Below are 17,006 nucleotides of genomic sequence, written 5' to 3'. Positions count from 1 at the left end.
TGAGTTATATGATCGAATTGGCTCACGAAAACACGAATATATTCTGAAATTACAAAAACAGCCATCCTTTAGGGATAGCCAAAAGGGCCATTGAAAAGGAGGGCATGGGAGGTTGGGGCCTAAAAATGGAAAATTGAAAAGACAGCAACAAAAGAATCTAGAAATAGAAGGTAAAGCAGAGCAGGAATGCCAGCAGGCCATCATTTGCAAGAAACCAAAGAAGAAATATAAAGCCATGTGAAGATTAGGTTGTGACCAACTCCCAAGGAGATCAAAATGTGGCTGAATAAATATGAATATTAATAACTAGTTCCAGTTGGTCAAAATTACAGCACTTCCATCCAACAGTCACCTGAAGAAGAATCAGACCCAAAAAATTCAAGTTGCATAACCAAACAAAATCCAAATAGATGGCCAAAGTTATTGCAACAATTCTACCCAAATCTAGGGATGGTATATAGACAACATAATATATTAAGAAAAATAAAATAGCATCTGATGTGGATATCCCTATTATGGTGACAACCTCTCAATAAGAAGGGGGGGAAAATTATTGTTAAAAGGAAAAAAAAAAAAAAATCTATCTGGTAACAAATTTATGAAGTAGCCAATTCCGCTTTGATTCCAGAAGCCATTTGTTGAAGCCGAATCCCTCTCATGGCATCCAGAAAAATCTTCCATTGTTTCACTTCTTGTTCCAAATTTTATCCTGCTGAATTGAAACACTGCATTAGAAAGTGAAACCAAGTTTTGAAAAGAAAATGCCAAACTGCTTTCATTGGTGACGACGTAACAATGATTACATATTTGTCCTCGAGCAAGAAGATTGTTGTAAAACAGCTTCATCATTATCTTCCTAATACACAAACTTCATGATCTTCACACTTCGCTCATTAATGAAAATCAGTTATAGTTTAGCATGCTGAGATTTTGATAAATATGAATCTCTTATATTGAACAGAAAATGGAGCTAGTCACATCCAAAAGTCTTAGTCACCAAGGCCTAAAACAACATACAACCCTGTTCGTAACATCGATTCTTTAAAGAGCATAACAAGCATTTGCCTTCACCAGGCCAAGGAAGGGTTAAGTTGCCTAAAGCTCATTTTGTAACTCTTAACATTTACCATTGATGTCAACAATTCTCCTTTTCTTTCACAAACAAAAACGAAAACACATTTTACACGGGTTTGCCGTAATGCTATATGGCGAATGCATCTATCGTCATTAATACATAAATAAAGATATCAATTAGTAGTGATTGAATTCCTTCTATGGTTCCACATGAGAAACCAGTACGAATATAACCTACACGTCCAATTGAACTATGAGCTAGAGGTCTTTTGACTTTCGTTTGGGCCATGGCGGCCAGTGCTCCTAAGATCATAGAAGCAATGCTGCAGAAAAAGAAGATTTGTTGCAATGTAGCTCCATAGGAACCATAAATAGAAACACGTGAAAGAGGTTAAACGAGCATCCCACACACAAAAGGTGCTCCACATAGGTCTTCCCCGAAACCCCCCAAGTCACTAAAGTAAACAACGTAAAAAAAGCACCCATTTCTGTACCGGTTTCGGAAGAGTGAAGAAAAAGGGGATGTTTTGTTAATAGGAACAAGAAAGTGTTTATAGCCGTAGCGATATAAACAAGAATACTCATCCGAGCCGCAGGAACATGTACATACAGAATACGAGAATTTCCACCGAACAGTCGGTTTCGGAAGAGTGAAGAAGAAGGGGACGTTTTGTTAATAGGAACAAGAAAGTGTTTATAGCCGTAGCGATATAAACAAGAATACTCATCCGAGCCGCAGGAACATGTACATACAGAATACGAGAATTTCCACCGAACAGTATACAAAAAACAAAAATACAATGGAAAGCATTCATCCTTATTCAGGCTTAAGATAGCAAATAAGTTTATCTGATAGTTGAGACGAAATGGTCAACCATAGTTGGACCATACATTTATTTCAACCGATCATACATTTGTGGTTGTGGCTCAGTGCTATCAGAGCAGTTCCTTGAGAAACTTGACTAGGAAGGAAAATGAGATTTTTTAGGACTCTGAAAGACCATGGGAAAGGTGTAGCCGTGTAGGTTTTAATTGTTAATGCTGCTAACTGCCGACTTTGAGATTTCTCAATGAACCTACTTTCTGATGACATCAGGCAAGTCAGTAGTAAATATGAGATTTACGAGTCTGGTTGCTTGCAAGTAATGCTCACATGCTAGCTCTGAATACCCTCGGTTCTTCACAGCTAAATTGAAAGATCACTTAATTTGCAGTTCACTTAAAATAATAGGAAGGATTTCAGGGTAGAATTTTAAGAAGATAACCAGTGTGGGCATGCCTCCTCCGCAGTGGAACCCACTAGGTTTTATAAACTTGCTGGTAGCAAAAGAAAAGTAGTTCTATTTATCGTGGAATTATGAGGGTGTTATGCTGGAATCTCAGTTTCAATATAGTTCTCCATCTAAGAGGGGACGGAGGAGTGCCTAAGTTGGATTCAAAGAACTGACCATTCTCAGCTATCCTTTGACAAGGACATGAAACAATGGTAATTCGATGCTTCAGGGGCCTTTCATAGTTAAATCACTCTTTGAATACCTTAATCAAAAAAGCCCCCAAGGGACTGTTCCATTGGTAAGGCTTGGGATCTCTTAGTCATATCGACTTAGAGGTCTCAACTTAGAACCTTCGGGTGAGCTTAGTACTAAAAATTCATGATTGCTGTCGAGTCCGAGCCTTGGAGGCAGGCATGGGTGCCCAAGGTATAGAGGAGCTAAGCTCCGACTCTCAATTATCCAAAAAAAATACCTTAATCAAAAAGGGGGGAGGCAGCCTTTTTCAATGTATCAATCTTTGAATACCTTTATCAATATATACCTTATTTGAGACCAAAATTTGGGGAACTTTCTTTCTCCCAATTGATGTGTTGTGTGACCAGAAACTGAGAGTCAGCAAACCACATTTTTTTGGACTGGCCCTTGCCACTTGAGTTCTACGAACTTTTTAGAACTTCAATTATCAAGGAGCTTTTCCTGGCAGTGTGAAAACAGCCCTTGGCATGCTTCTCGCAGGAGATTTGTTTGGAGGTTGAGTTGAACAGAATAGAGAAATATTTCAAGATTTGTTTGGAGAATGGCAGGAGATTTGGGGCACGGTTGTTTTATTTCCTCCTTATGGAATTCTTCTCTCTAGTAACTTTTGTAATATCTTATGGCCAACTGGAGAGGTTTTTTGCAACTCCTTGTTTGGGTCTTTAGGCTGCACTCCGTTTCCTCCCCCACCACATTTTCTATTCTATTAATAAAACATTATTCCACTTGGCTAAAAGAAAAAGGAAGGGAAAAAGTTGCGTCCCATTGGAGTACTTCTTCGTTCCTCCGACCACGTTTTCATTATTTTTCCTCTTCCTTGTTCCCAACTGGAAAGTTTCTTTTATAGTAACACAATAGGTTTTTCATTTGAAACGGAAATAGTTCCTAATCCATCTCCCCTCCCAAAAAAAATAAAAAATAGAACTTTTCTCTATGAATTGATTATATATACTACTTGTCAACACTTTTTTAAGACTTAATAATCAACCCGTTTTTTCAACCAGCTATTGCCATTTAGAACAACAAACCACAACCAATTAGGTAAACACGCTAGTCCGCTGCATACCAGTTTGTGGAAAATTTCATACACCAAGATTAAAGCAACGAAAAATGAGCTTTGAAAAATACATCTTTTGCTAAATGAAACAGATTTTAAACCCAACTCCAAGAAGGCCCAAGACATTCCTCACCTTGTATTAAGCATTCTGCTGTACTAGACGGTGTATTTGTAGAAGCCAATCAACATAACCATTTGTACCACCCACTTGGTCCTCAACAAGATTTGCAAGGAGGAGGAAGCCTTCTCTAGGTTGTTCACCTTGTCTAACAAGATGAGATAGCTGATAGTATGATGGGTCCCTTTCTCTAAATTTCTTAAGCATCTCTAATAGCTTTCTTGACATTGCATTATCATGATCACTAAGGATGACCTGGATTATCAAAAATGAAAACCATTAATAACACCAAGGAAGAGTTAAATTAAGTTAGTTAACTGAGAATAGCAGGGGTATAAATAATCTCAGTTCAACCATACATTAAATAAGCAATCAACCAAGGGACTATGTGGACTGAAATAAAGAGATACGGTTAACATTTTAGAGAGAGAGAGAGCAAAATGCGAGAAATCTTCCTACATCCGGAAAAACACACAGATGCTCAAACCTCAGGATCATGTGCCTCGGATATGGAGCAGCAAGATTTCTTGAACCGTTGTCATGACCTCTATAGTCTTTCCAAGAAAGAACACAGTATTTCGGTCCTTGAATGATATTCCAAGTGACATTCTAGTTGAAGTCTAACATAAAAGCGATTTTGATAAAGGTATTAAGATGCTTTTGAACAGTGAATAAAAACTATTCTTCATCTTTAAAACCAAAATCTCATTGAAGCTTTCGTTCTTTAGTACACAAAAAATGTTGGGATGGTGAATTTCTCAAATTGGTTATTTATTCAATAGTTATTAGATGCAGGGATGCCAACGTGCAGGAGCACATCCCTGCAAGTCAAATTTTGACCGGGCATAGGGCCAGAATCGAGGACAAATATTATAAACCCACTGGGAATTATGGTTCACCAGTTCAGACATTCCCTGCCCCAATCTCAACCTGAATTACTATTGGTTAATAACCTTTTTATTTATATATTACTATAACGTATTAAATGTTTTTTATAAAATGGTTATTTAAAATCATAAATACTACAATTTTAATATTTTTCCTGCTTCTCGCCTAAAATTCATACTTTCATATATTTTTTAAATAATTAAGTTTTTTATTTATAAAATAATTATATTAAGAACAATCACAAAATTTTCATTGCAAATCCCCATTCGACGGGTCCTAACTCCTCAAATTTGTTCCAATTCTCCAAAATCAAGAAATTTGATGAGAATGTGGATCAAGTTCTCCTCTCCTTGTTCCTGCCTCGCCACTTCGCCAACTTATAAGTTATAACAGCCCTTAACTTGGGAAAAACTTTGAAAATTTCAAAACAAAACAAAAAACACAGACCATGAACAACAGGAATAATTGCACGGGAATATATAAGAAATTCTGTTTTAAATGTGATATTATAAAAGATTATAAAGAAAAAACAATTACATATAACATACCTAAGTAGCACCTAAATCATTGGAATTAGGGATTAAATTCAGGCCAAAAAGAAGAATGTATAATGTCTAGTGCAAGCAATTATTCTTTTTCAAGTAGTTCCGGAAAGTGAATGCAGAAAAGGAAAAACGAGTTCTCCTAGGCCAACTTGTTCTCCTCCTATTACTCTCTCTTATTCAACTGTGGAACTCTTTTATTTGAATTTTAAAACAACTATATACCTTTGATAGCTCTGCTGCAAAGTCTGCCCCAAGTAAATTCATGGACACATCAGGTGAAAGCACTCTACCAAACCAAACAATGAAGCGAAAGCCGTCGTCATATAAGTACAGGCCTCTGGAATCTAAGCTATCACCAGTCAGCGGTAATCTTTTCTCTATGCTATCAAAGTCAACTGTCTGACTGGGAGATGCCTGTACATTAAAGCAGAATGAATTTCAAAGATTCTGCAAATTCATTGAGTAAGAATATAGGACCGAAGGAGAAGATTCACCACCTTCAATAGATACTCATCGAGTCGAATTAATGAGGGATATAAAAGCTTCAATAGGTTTTTAACAGGCAGAATCATCATTGTGAGGCCTAATGCACACCGTTCATCAAGTATAGCGTCGGCGTAACCCCCTCGAAGAGGTACGGATTTGCACAATGCTAATCCATATAAAGGCAAAAACCTAAGAGACTCCGGATATATCATTCTGCCCCCCAAGCGATGTTGTACAGCATAGAGATTACGATATTCCCTCAAGGCCTTTACAATTCTTTGTTGTACTGAAGTGCGAGCATCATCCAGCTTATGTGAGAGTGTTTTCTCAATTGCTGCAATTTGTTTCAGTTAGAATTTAGAGAGATTCATAAAGTGGTCAGAGGGTAAATCTTAATAACTGAGGTTTTCAAAATCTAACATCACCAAGCATAGAAGTTTGTGCTTAACATACCTAGCCTACTAAACAAGGAAATAACGGCACCAACATCAGCCTGGCGATACATCTCTCCCAAATCCGTAACTACAGGTGCTGCTGCTGTATGCACTCTAATACGTCTCTCTCCACAAGATGCAGTATATCTTTTTATTGTCAAAGAAAAGAAATGCATTTTCACTTCACAAGCCTTACCCTAGACACCAACTTCTGAAACATCATTGAATTTGAACCAAGACCAAAGAAATACATCTGCCAGGTAAAGCCCACATTACAAAGGAAACAAGCAACCTCATGTGAAAACAACAGTTTCTTGCACTCAAAATATTCATGTGGCTAATGGATCAGTTAAAGATCAAATGGTAACTAATTGTTACCAATCCTAAATTTGCTATTATTTAAGGTGAAAATTTTTCGAAAGCATAACATATGAATTCATTTGTATAACTGAGAAAAAGTTACTCGTTAGAAAAACCCTAGAGTGTCCTACAAATTGAATAATCAACATTCATAAACTATGACAAAGCATTAATAAAAAGAAAGAAATCTGATTAAGATGAAAAAATAAAATACTCTAAAGATCAAGAGAAAGATTCTTATATGCAAAACTAGAGATAAAACCTCTGAAAATCTAGCTGATATTCATTCTTAAATGCAAACCTGGGCTACCATTATCAAACTCCATGATTAAATGTATAAATTTTAAGAGAAAATAATGGTCATCTGATTCAGAAAATTTATGAACCAACAAACTCATCATGTGGATAAACTTACTTCAGAACAGCTGATAGCAATTAAGGACTACTACTATTAGGGGAATTGGTAGATGGGGTCATCCCAAATATTTTACACTCAAAGGATACAGCAAAGCAACTTGGAAGTACACTGTCTGAGTTGTTAGTAAGGTTTCCTCATAAGAGATTTGCATTGCAAATGCTTTATCACAATCTACAGCTGGAAGTGCCAATAAATCGGTGCTTCTTAACATAAAATTTCCGTGAAAAGATGTAAAACGGATCCCTGGGAGAACAAACAAAATAATGAGCCAAAAGTGTTGTTTATGTGAGTGAAGAAGAAGAAGAACATTCCATGAGAACCAGTTTAAAAGAAAAAGGTCACCTTTTCCACATCTTATACGCATTACAGCTTCCCAGGCAGTTTCTCTAGTCAAGTCCCTTGCTAACTCATGTCTCAATTTTTCTCCATGAATGGAAGATTGGAAGCCTGGATAATAATACACCTGACCTCCTGTATACTTTGCCAAAGTCCCTGAATAAAAGAGAGAAATTAAAACGAATTGGCCAGTGCACCAGACACCATATTTGCTAACGTAATGTAATATTTTGATGTTAGTCTCAAATGGAAAAGCTAAAGATGGGAACTATGTGGATTGTCATCATTAGAGCCACCAGAGCTGTATCAATAATTAGTAAATTTATCACCAAAAAAATTGGAGAAAATGACAAACAATAAGTTGTAGCCTAAGAGTCTAAGACTGAAGATGGTAAACATAAATAGTAGATGTACAATTTCAGTTTCCCCAAGAAGCTGATTGAAGTAGCAAATTTAAATCACCAGAATTATTGTGCAAAAAATATTTACTTAAAAAACATATAACCATTAGGCCATACTGTTCACAGGAAAAACATGGCTATATAAAAAGTTCCAAAAGATAATCAGATGCTCTCAAAAGAAGACAAGCAATCACAATAATCTTAAAAGCTAGATCAAAGAAGAAAAGATATTGGGAACCCAAAAAATAAATTTAACGTTCATAGCATGTTGAAGGGATTAAAAAAAGGCACCAACAATAATAGCAAGCCCAAGTCAGTTCTTAAGAATCAAATTCAATCATGTCACCACAAATACATCCTCCAGATATGAAACAACTAAGGCTTACCCAAGGATGCAATATCTGTATACTTGTCACTAAATGCATAGACATTGACCCCAATTTGGAACTTGGTAAATTCAGCAGCCATCTGTTTGTAGAATGGATCCTCTGGCAGTCTTAGTAAATGTTCTTTGTCTGTTCCATAAACACGAAGATCATCCCCACGCAACTTCAAGCGGCCAACACCAAGAGATGGCAGTGTGTTTTGAAAAATTAACAACTTCCCCCCCAATTGGCTCTGCAAAGAGGGTGGAATGAAAACATGAACCATTGGTTATGCAAAGCTCTTTAGGATAGATCAATTTGAGTATGGATGAATTTACAATGTTACCTACATGTTTATATTTTAATTCATTGACACCGGGAAATTACAATGTTCATAAAAAAGTAATAAAAATAAAAATATGATAGTGGTGACTGATTTAAAAGATGATAATAACGCACCATAACCATAAACGCTGCTTTAAGGGCTGGGCCAAAAGCAGATTCAACATTCACATTGTCCTGGAACATGGACGGCAAGCTATCTAGAAATGATTCCACCACAGCTCTTGATTCAGATAAGTTGACAAGGAGATCATCTGGCAAAGGTACAAATACGTCATCCAGATCTGAAACCACCATCATTTGAGGCTGAGTCAAAGTCGACTGTGAAAGAAACAGGGAACTTTTAGCATGGAAGTATTAAATTAGGGTAATATTAGACAATGTGAACATATATTCTCCACCTTCATATTATAAAAATGTATTGTGCTGTCAAAAGTTGCAAAACCTATTTGTGTTCTTGGAAAACCAGGTAGCTCATCCAAGCATGACCTAATTGTTTGTGCCACAACCTGCAAAAGGAAATAAAAAGTTAACAAAACTAAAAATTATGAGCTCATAGTTTGGAAATAGCTTGATAAGCATTAGCAACAATTTCGTACGCGAGACCTTGATGAGGTTTTTTTATGTAAGTACACCCGACGAGGAGCAGAAAATTTTTAAAAAAAAATTACGGGAAACTGCTCCAATGTGGCGAATAAAAAATGAAGAAAAATTATGAAAGAAACTCTTGATGAGAACACCCAAAGCAAGGCAGTAAAATGAGTTGCCCCTCAAACCTCCTCCCAGGCTTCTGAATATCTTTAGGTGTACCAAAGAAAGTTGCCTACCAAGGAACCGGGCTCCTATTACAAAAATGAGGGTTAATAAGCATCTTCTCCACCATATCCCTACACCCTCTGGAAGATGCCAAACTGATATGAAATGTAGTCAAGAAAATATTCCGAAGTTCCACAGCATGTGAATCCTCCATATCACATGATCACATTCTCCGTTGCTTTCCCAGCACAGACCATTAGAGTGGAGGCCCAGAACCATGGAAGACGATCTTTTGACAAAGTTCGTGTTTACCCTCTGAAAGATAACCAACCAAGCAAACATTCTAAACTTCTTCCAGACTTTAGCCCTCTAAAGCAAGGTGAGAGAGGAAGGAGGAGGAATGGGACGAGAGCACACTTGGGCAAAAAGAGACTTGCTCGAAAAGGTGTCTAAAGGCTCAAGAGTCCAAGAATGAGCATCACTAGCATTTGGAGAAAACCAAACTCCTTATAGCAACAAAAGAATTGTTAAAAAGTCATGGAACTCAGTTTTTAAAAGAAGTTTCCTAAAATCAAAATGAAAATCTAGGGGAAGGTAAGGTCAAAAGAACCTTACCTTTTCCTCTGCCATCCACTCAACACTTATAACAACCAATCATCTATGTACCTTGGCATACATCCAGAGAGTCTAAAGATCTGAAACAAAGATGCCTACCCCTTTGTAGCAAAGGAGCAATGAATGAAAACGTGATCTAACAATTCTTCCTCTGAACGCATGGAAACAAACAAATGGGGATATAGCCCACTTAATACACTTTCTTTGCAACTTGTCTTGAGGGTTCAAGGATCTATAAGCTAGAGACCAAAAAACACCCTCACCTGTCTTAGAATATTGTACTTCCAAATAGGGTTAATCAAGGGATATTTCAACTTTGGCATGACCTTGACCTCAATGAGCTTTAAAATGCTGATTTGGAAGAAAACACACTCAAAGGTTCTAAAGGCCGAGAAACTTCATCCACATCCTCCCCTAGCCTAACTCCATCTCGTCTATTCACCAAACCCAACCAGCTACCAAGCTCTCAATCAAAAAGGCCTCTTCTAAAGCTCAGATCCCAGTCATATTGGTCAGCTTTCCAACCATCAGCAATAGTAGCATTCTTCTTCATAGATAAAATATACAAATCGGGGAAGAATTGGCTAGGGATTGATCCCCTAACCATCTATCATTACAAAATTTTATCCTCTGATCGTGGTTAATCTTAACAGCCAAGAACTTTAGGAAGAAGGAGCAATTCTTGGTGATGTCACACTAGGGACTGCTTCTTGCTTTGCCTATGGGTTTTCTAGTCAGCCATCTGTGAAGCTCCAAACCGTAGATGATAGCAATCACTTTCCTCATTGGGCTCCTTCTTCTTGGGTAAACTGCCAAGGTGATTTAAGAAGGAGAGCATTATTCCTTTGTTGAAAGCACCAATCCCTAGGCCTCCCATCTTCAACGGGAGGGATGTACACCCCTAGTTAACAAGGTTTCTCACAAGTAAGAGCTACCTCATCCAAGAAGGGGGCAAAAACCCTCACCAACTTTTCTATATCCTTTGTGACTCCCACTAGAGCTTTAAGTAGAGATAAATAATAAATAGGGACACTATTAAGCACTGAATGAGCCAAGGTCAACCGGCTCCTTTAGTTTCTAGTATGAGGCAAAAGGAAATGGCTTTCCAAGGACTCCTTAATATGGCTTCAGAAACCACATTCTTGATGCACCATTTGCCACTTGAAAGCCAAATTTTCTCATGATGATCTTGAACTACAAAAAAATCAGGCTTAAAAATCATCATAACCACTCAGTTAGGAGAGCTAGGTTTCTATTTGCAAGATTCCCTATACCTAGCCCACCATCACTAAGCTCCTTAGACACAACATCCCAACTCACCAAGTGTGATCTCTCACCCTCCTCCACACCTTCCCACAAAAATTGTCTCATAAGTCTTTCTAGAGTGGACCACCGACCACAAAAAATAAGGAACTTTGAACGAAGAAAGAAAGTATAAAGGAGTCCCACCACGGGCTGGCTGAATTAAAGTTCACCTCCCAACCTTAGAGAAAAAGGCTTTCTCCAAGTTGCTTTTAATCTTAAGCCCTCTCCTACTTGAGATCAAAACTAAAGGCCCCACTTTCTTCAAAGTTATCCAACTGTTTCCTACTTCTTCAAGCGATGACCCTCATAGACAAAATAATTCCACTCCTTGACAAATTCCTCAAGGACTTTGAGCTTCTTCATAAACCTATAACCTTCCTAGCTGCACAACACAATGGTACGTTACTCTTAAAAGAAGGATTTTGAACCACTTATTCTCAAACACGAAAAAGGCAAGGACCTAGCTCATAGCCCCTAAGGATAACAAGCCCAATGACCTAAGTTCTAACATATTCTTTAAAGAGATTGCTTAGACGGCAAAAACCTAACTTACAGCTTACCGCATTGTCATGAAGGAAGATCACATGAATCTGCCATTCAGGAGAACGAGACCTAAGAAACTATAATCCACAATAAAAAATCGAAAGCTCTCATGGATGTGAAAATTCTTCCTTCAATTGAGTTAACCGTGGAAACCTCATCACATAAAGTCTTTGACCACACAACAAGAATCTCCACAACCTCCACGTTAAAGAATAGAATCCAAGTCTAAGTCTCCCTGAGAACTCTACAAGGTTATCCCCTTCTCATGCTAACCGCTCACGACAACCCCCCAAAGAGGAAAACTTGAAGAAGTCAACTGTAAAGAATCTAAGTTCAACCTATACCCAAGCAGACTTTCACCCCAAAGCTGCAGTAGTAACAACGATAGAAGACATAAAGAGGACAGCTATCTAACCCTACTAAATGGGTCACAACTGTGGACAAGGCATAAATAGGGCGAGGCATACTAGCAACTAGTTCAAAGGTAGTATGCCAAATGTGGGGAGACCATGTTACAAGAAGAGGGGAAAAAGAAAAAGGGAGGGGGAAGAGAAACAGCAGAAGGAAAAGGAGAGATTTAAATGCAATTATATTTCAAGATCAAGATGAAACTCTGACCATTGACAGTGCATAACATAGATTATTTTTTAAAAGAAATGACGAATATACATTGATAATATAGAAGATTCTTTTTTATACACCCAAAATAATCACGACAACTCAATGTCTAAGCACATAGGGTCATCCCTTTCAAAGATCTTCATCTAGCAAATATAGATTTTGGTTAACCAAAATAAAATGTTAAAATTTATAGTTATACTACCATAAACCTTTCCCATATCAACCTAGAAGCTACCTTTCACTTCATACACGATCATTTTTCTTAGAATGGAAATAAAATTATTAAAGATAAAATATACAAAGAGGAGAAGGAGATGAAGAAAATAAAACTAATAGTAATAGTAACAATTGTATAGAAATGTATACCTCTAACATCCCACTTCTAACTGCAGCTATAGAAACATCGATAAGGAAAAAGTATAGTGGAGGCATAGGTGGCCGAACCATATACTCTGTTGGAGCAACAAAATCCACACTACCCTTAGTGAGCTCTGGTCGCTGATCCAAATCAATTCGCCGACCAGTGGCATCCAAATGGGCAAAATAGTCTCCTGGGACTGAACAAGGAGTCGATGTAATTGAATATAAGCCAACGGGCCAATAGCAATAAACAAAACTAAATAACATTTGCAGAAGTTTATACAAATAAGTGTGAAGTTGGAATCAGTTGACGCTTTCCAAAGAAAATGAAAGCAATGGTACACTCAAGTTCTATAGTAACACTAAAGTTATTTGTGCAGAAAAAGAAAGCAGAAAAAGAAAAAGAAAAATATTTACAGCCTATGGCTGATTGCTTTCCAAATGACAAATCGTGACTGCACATTGCGATAGGTCAAATTTACTAATTCAGTAATTATAGTGTCCAGGAGCCATGAGAACTATAATTCTTCATACCATCATTCAACAAAGAACAAATGTTGCAGCGCCACTTTCTTCCAGCATCTGTGAATGTAGCATATGGATTTATATAAGTGCGACACCTCCTGCAGCGGATCACACCAGTTGAAGCAAAATTGATAACTGGCACTTCCTCCTAGAGGAAAATGAGAGAAATTTAATAAGGTAATTATAGTATGCACAGAAATCAAAATATTTGTCATTTTTAGCACAGAGACACTAACCCCGCTAGGAGCTTCGGCAAGTGGACAAACAATTGCTCCAAGAGGTAAATGCCACCTTGATACCAGTGACTGGGAACTGGGTATAGCACTGGTTGTGAGCCGTAAATATCTTTGATCACAGTTCATGGGGTACACCTCAGGAAACAATTTAGGCTCTTCATCACCATTCAAGGGCCTTGGAAGCAATTTTGGATCAATCCCTGCATCAATTGATCCAGGGATAGATCCAATAGAGAGCGAGTTAAAATCTTCAGATAATCCTTGGATGGAACCAAGAGGGGGCCCAGTGCCTGGATGCTGCTTTTGGTCTGTAGACAGCAAACCTTGTGAGGCTGCAGCAGGTGGAGGAGGAACATAACCTCCTTGGTGAGTAAGGAAAGGGGAAGCTGGTGCTGGAGTAATATACTGCCCTTGGTGACTTACAAAAGGAGGTTGCATTTGTTGGGATTGTAAATCTGCATTAGGCTGCTTCTGGACATAACCAGGCAAAGAGGACTGAAAATTAGGCCTGGCTACCGGAAAAGATGAATCTGACAACGGCTGTGGAACATTTTGTGGAGGAGGACCTAAGCTTTGAGGAGGAGATCCCATAGGCACTGAAGTAACCTGAGCCTGCTGATGAAAGGACACTGGAGGCGGTGGTCCATAAGCTGCAGGGGGTTGCCCTGTTGGTGGAATTTGTGAAGGAGGTACTTGAGTTGGTGGAGCAAACTGTGGTGTTGGGAACCGCTGGAAAGATCCAGCAGTTGCTGGGAGGTTTGATGTCGGCGGTGGTGGAAGAGATGGATCAGGAAACCTACTTGGTTGCATAGGTCGAAACCCAGGGGCCCCTGATCCAACTACAGGACCGGAGGATGAAGGAAAAGGCATTGTGTTTGGAGGCATAGCAGGAGAAGTAGGTCTAAAGCGAGTGGCATCTGACCCAACTACAGGACCAGAGGATGAAAAGGGCGACGCCGTCTGAGGGGCAGCAAAAGGTGTGCCGACAGGTCTAGTAGGAAAATTCTGGCGAGCAGGATTTTCAGTCCCCATGGGTTATATTATTGCACTCTCACACTCTTTAGGTAAATGGGATGCTAGCATGACGCAGACCTGTGTAGCCAACAGCAGGAAAAAAAAAATCAGGACGATTCTTAAAGAAAAAAGGAATGAATTGCCAATCGATACCACAAACAAGGACGCTCGTAGCATAAATCTAGCTAAATATTCAGCCATCTGCTGACTCTGCACCACGACACATTTAAATTACAATGGAAGGGTGGCTGGGATGGAAAAAAAAAAAAAAAAAAAAAAAAAACAGAAAGAACACGAGAATGCAACCCAGAAAGCCCCAGATTCCATCTTTTTTATTGTTCGGACTGGTTCTTTGGCTAAAAGGAAAATCTTCCGAAGCCAGAGTTTAAAGAAGCTAGACATCGAGGAAGCATAATCTTAAAGCCATACGCAACGCTGAAACTAGCTTTTAAGTCAATTGGGTTTACAAATAATTACACTGGGAGAAGTTAGATTTGGAAGAATGAATAAAAAAAAAACACCCAATTGTGGATTCCGGGAAAGTCAAATTGGAGTATGAAATCGAAGCTTGCGGTGAAAGGAAAAGAGATCTATCCCAGATTCCCAAGCAACGAACTGAAATAAACAATCGTAGGAGCGCGAGTCCGAAGCAAGTGTTTCCTCATCAATCCACAGCAAGCAACAGGGCTTTGCAATGGAACATTCCCGGCGACCAATTCAATTGGCGAATCGAAAATCGGAGGGGGCAAAAGGGAAGAAGAGGTACCTTGTCTACGAGGGTCTGCAAGCAGCAACGAACAGTGAGATCTAAGAGCTCGGCTGATCCAAAGAGCGAAGGAACGAAATCCTGCAAGAGACAACAGAGGGGGAGAGAGAGAGAGAGCGAGCGAGAGAGAGATCAGTGAAATTTTTTTTTTTTTTTCTTCAAGTTTAACGAAGCCAAGGTAGCCTACACCTCTCTCCCTTCCAATTCATTCACAAAACCGAAAGCTTTGTTCAACTAGGAATTTTGTTTCACTTTTGCTGTCAAATTCATCTGTTAGTTTTCCTTTCTCAAATAAGTTGAGGAAAATTTGTCAACAAATAATTTTTATTCAACGATTTCTTTTTTAGTACTTGATTATACGAATTTTCTTTTTATTAGGACGTGATTAAACCAAATTAAACTTAAATATTTAGTTGAATTAGGAGATTGATAAGTATAGTTAAATTGGTTAAAGACATCGACCAAAAATAAATAAAAATAAAATCGTTCAAATCTTCAATCTATTTGTTGTAGATTTAAATAATAAACAAATTTGCAAAAGTAGCCACCACTCCTAAATTTTGCAAAATGATAAAATTCAGAGATTCAACTCATACATAACAAAATCCAAAAATTGTTGTTATATTTATAAATATGATAAATATTTAGCTACCCAGTACAAATTATCTCGAGAAAGTCTAGATAGTAGATGATTTATATTTCCACGGGTAGCAAATGGAATAGCTCTATTTTCAAATTTGTTCGGTACAATGAAAAAAATATATGATCAAACAGTGGCAGATCTATAACTTTATGTCGGACGCTATATGTCGATTACCGCTGAGCTATGCTCGCTTTGGTAATACTCAATCATGTTATTAATTGGTTTATGGAGTAACTCATGATTTAGCAAATTCTTTTTTAATAGAAGTATTATTAAAAGAAATCTACGAGTTTAGAAAAAAAGATAATTAAGATTTAAAAAGTGGATTGTATTTTAAAATTTCATTATTTTTAATACTGATAGATATTTTATAGATAGATGTAAATGTTTTTGTTACTATCTAAATCTACGAGATATAGAAGTCTTTATTATTCACTTTGAACACAAAATAAATAAATATTTTATATAGTATAAAATAAAAAAAGTATTTAAAAAAACAGATTTTAAAGGGTCCCGTGACTTCTAAATTATGCAAAACATGAATAAAAAATCATATAAAATAAGAAAACTCGAGATTCATAGTGAATAAAATAAGAGATATTGGTACAATAAATATAAATTGAAAAATGAACCTTTAAATTATCATCAATAGTTATATTTAGAAAGATGATAAATGTTTATTAAATTAAAAACACAAAATTCAAAATAGATGCACTATTTAAACGTATTTAAAAATAAAATCACATTTATAAAATTATAGTTGAATATCTATAGATACATATCTTCCTTTTAAAAAAAGATGTCATATTTGGATAAAGATTTTCAAATATGATTTTTTATGATTTTCTTCCTTTTAAAAAACATTTCAAATTAGAAGGAAAAAAGAAGGTCGGAATCGATAAATATATAGAGAAAAAAGGAAAAAGAAGCAAATCAGAATCAATAAATAAAATGTAAAATTCTGGATGGGCTGATTTTTAAGGGGTCGATCTCGGACTGTTCAGGAGTGGCAGGGAAGGGCACGCCACAGCGTCAAAGACATGTATAACGTAATTAGTTAGCTACAGTTATAATATATATGATTTAAGTCGAAGGTAGCGGAATTTTTTTTATTTTTTTTAAGTGATGATAAAATGATTGATTTTGAAAAAATATTATTTAGGTATAATTGATTTATCAAAATTACCTTCCAAGTGATATATTGATTTGAAAATCAATAGAAAATAAGTGATTTTGACAATAGTAAAAGTGATTTTATTCCGGCCAAAA

General features: G+C 37.1%; 1 protein-coding gene across 2 annotated transcripts; it reads right to left on the bottom strand.

Moving 5' to 3' along the window:
- Window positions 1-269: 269 nt before the first annotated feature.
- On the bottom strand, window positions 270-15,326 carry ERMO2 (Sec23/Sec24 protein transport family protein). 2 transcript variants are annotated; one of them, XM_088124831.1, is made up of 14 exons: window positions 15,095-15,326; window positions 13,315-14,406; window positions 13,088-13,226; window positions 12,560-12,750; window positions 8,755-8,862; window positions 8,471-8,674; window positions 8,033-8,264; window positions 7,252-7,401; window positions 6,996-7,152; window positions 6,151-6,278; window positions 5,709-6,031; window positions 5,434-5,625; window positions 3,794-4,033; window positions 270-712 (listed from the first exon to the last, which is right to left on the bottom strand). In XM_088124831.1, the coding sequence occupies exons 2-13, from the start codon at window positions 14,344-14,346 to the stop codon at window positions 3,800-3,802; spliced, it is 3,090 nt and encodes a 1,029-aa protein (XP_087980957.1). In that variant the 5' UTR covers window positions 14,347-14,406; window positions 15,095-15,326; the 3' UTR covers window positions 270-712; window positions 3,794-3,799. The 2 variants fall into 2 exon arrangements, with proteins under 2 accessions (XP_087980957.1, XP_087980956.1); XM_088124830.1 differs by having other exon boundaries at window positions 270-709; window positions 15,095-15,325.
- Between the last annotated feature and the right edge of the window lie 1,680 nt (window positions 15,327-17,006).

This window comes from Momordica charantia (genome assembly GCF_013281855.1).
Source record: "Momordica charantia cultivar OHB3-1 chromosome 6 unlocalized genomic scaffold, Mcharantia_2.0 BLBB01000006.1, whole genome shotgun sequence".
NCBI lineage: Eukaryota > Viridiplantae > Streptophyta > Magnoliopsida > Cucurbitales > Cucurbitaceae > Momordica > Momordica charantia.
Note: the sequence above shows the minus strand (reverse complement) of the source record. Positions and strands in the feature narration are given on the sequence as shown.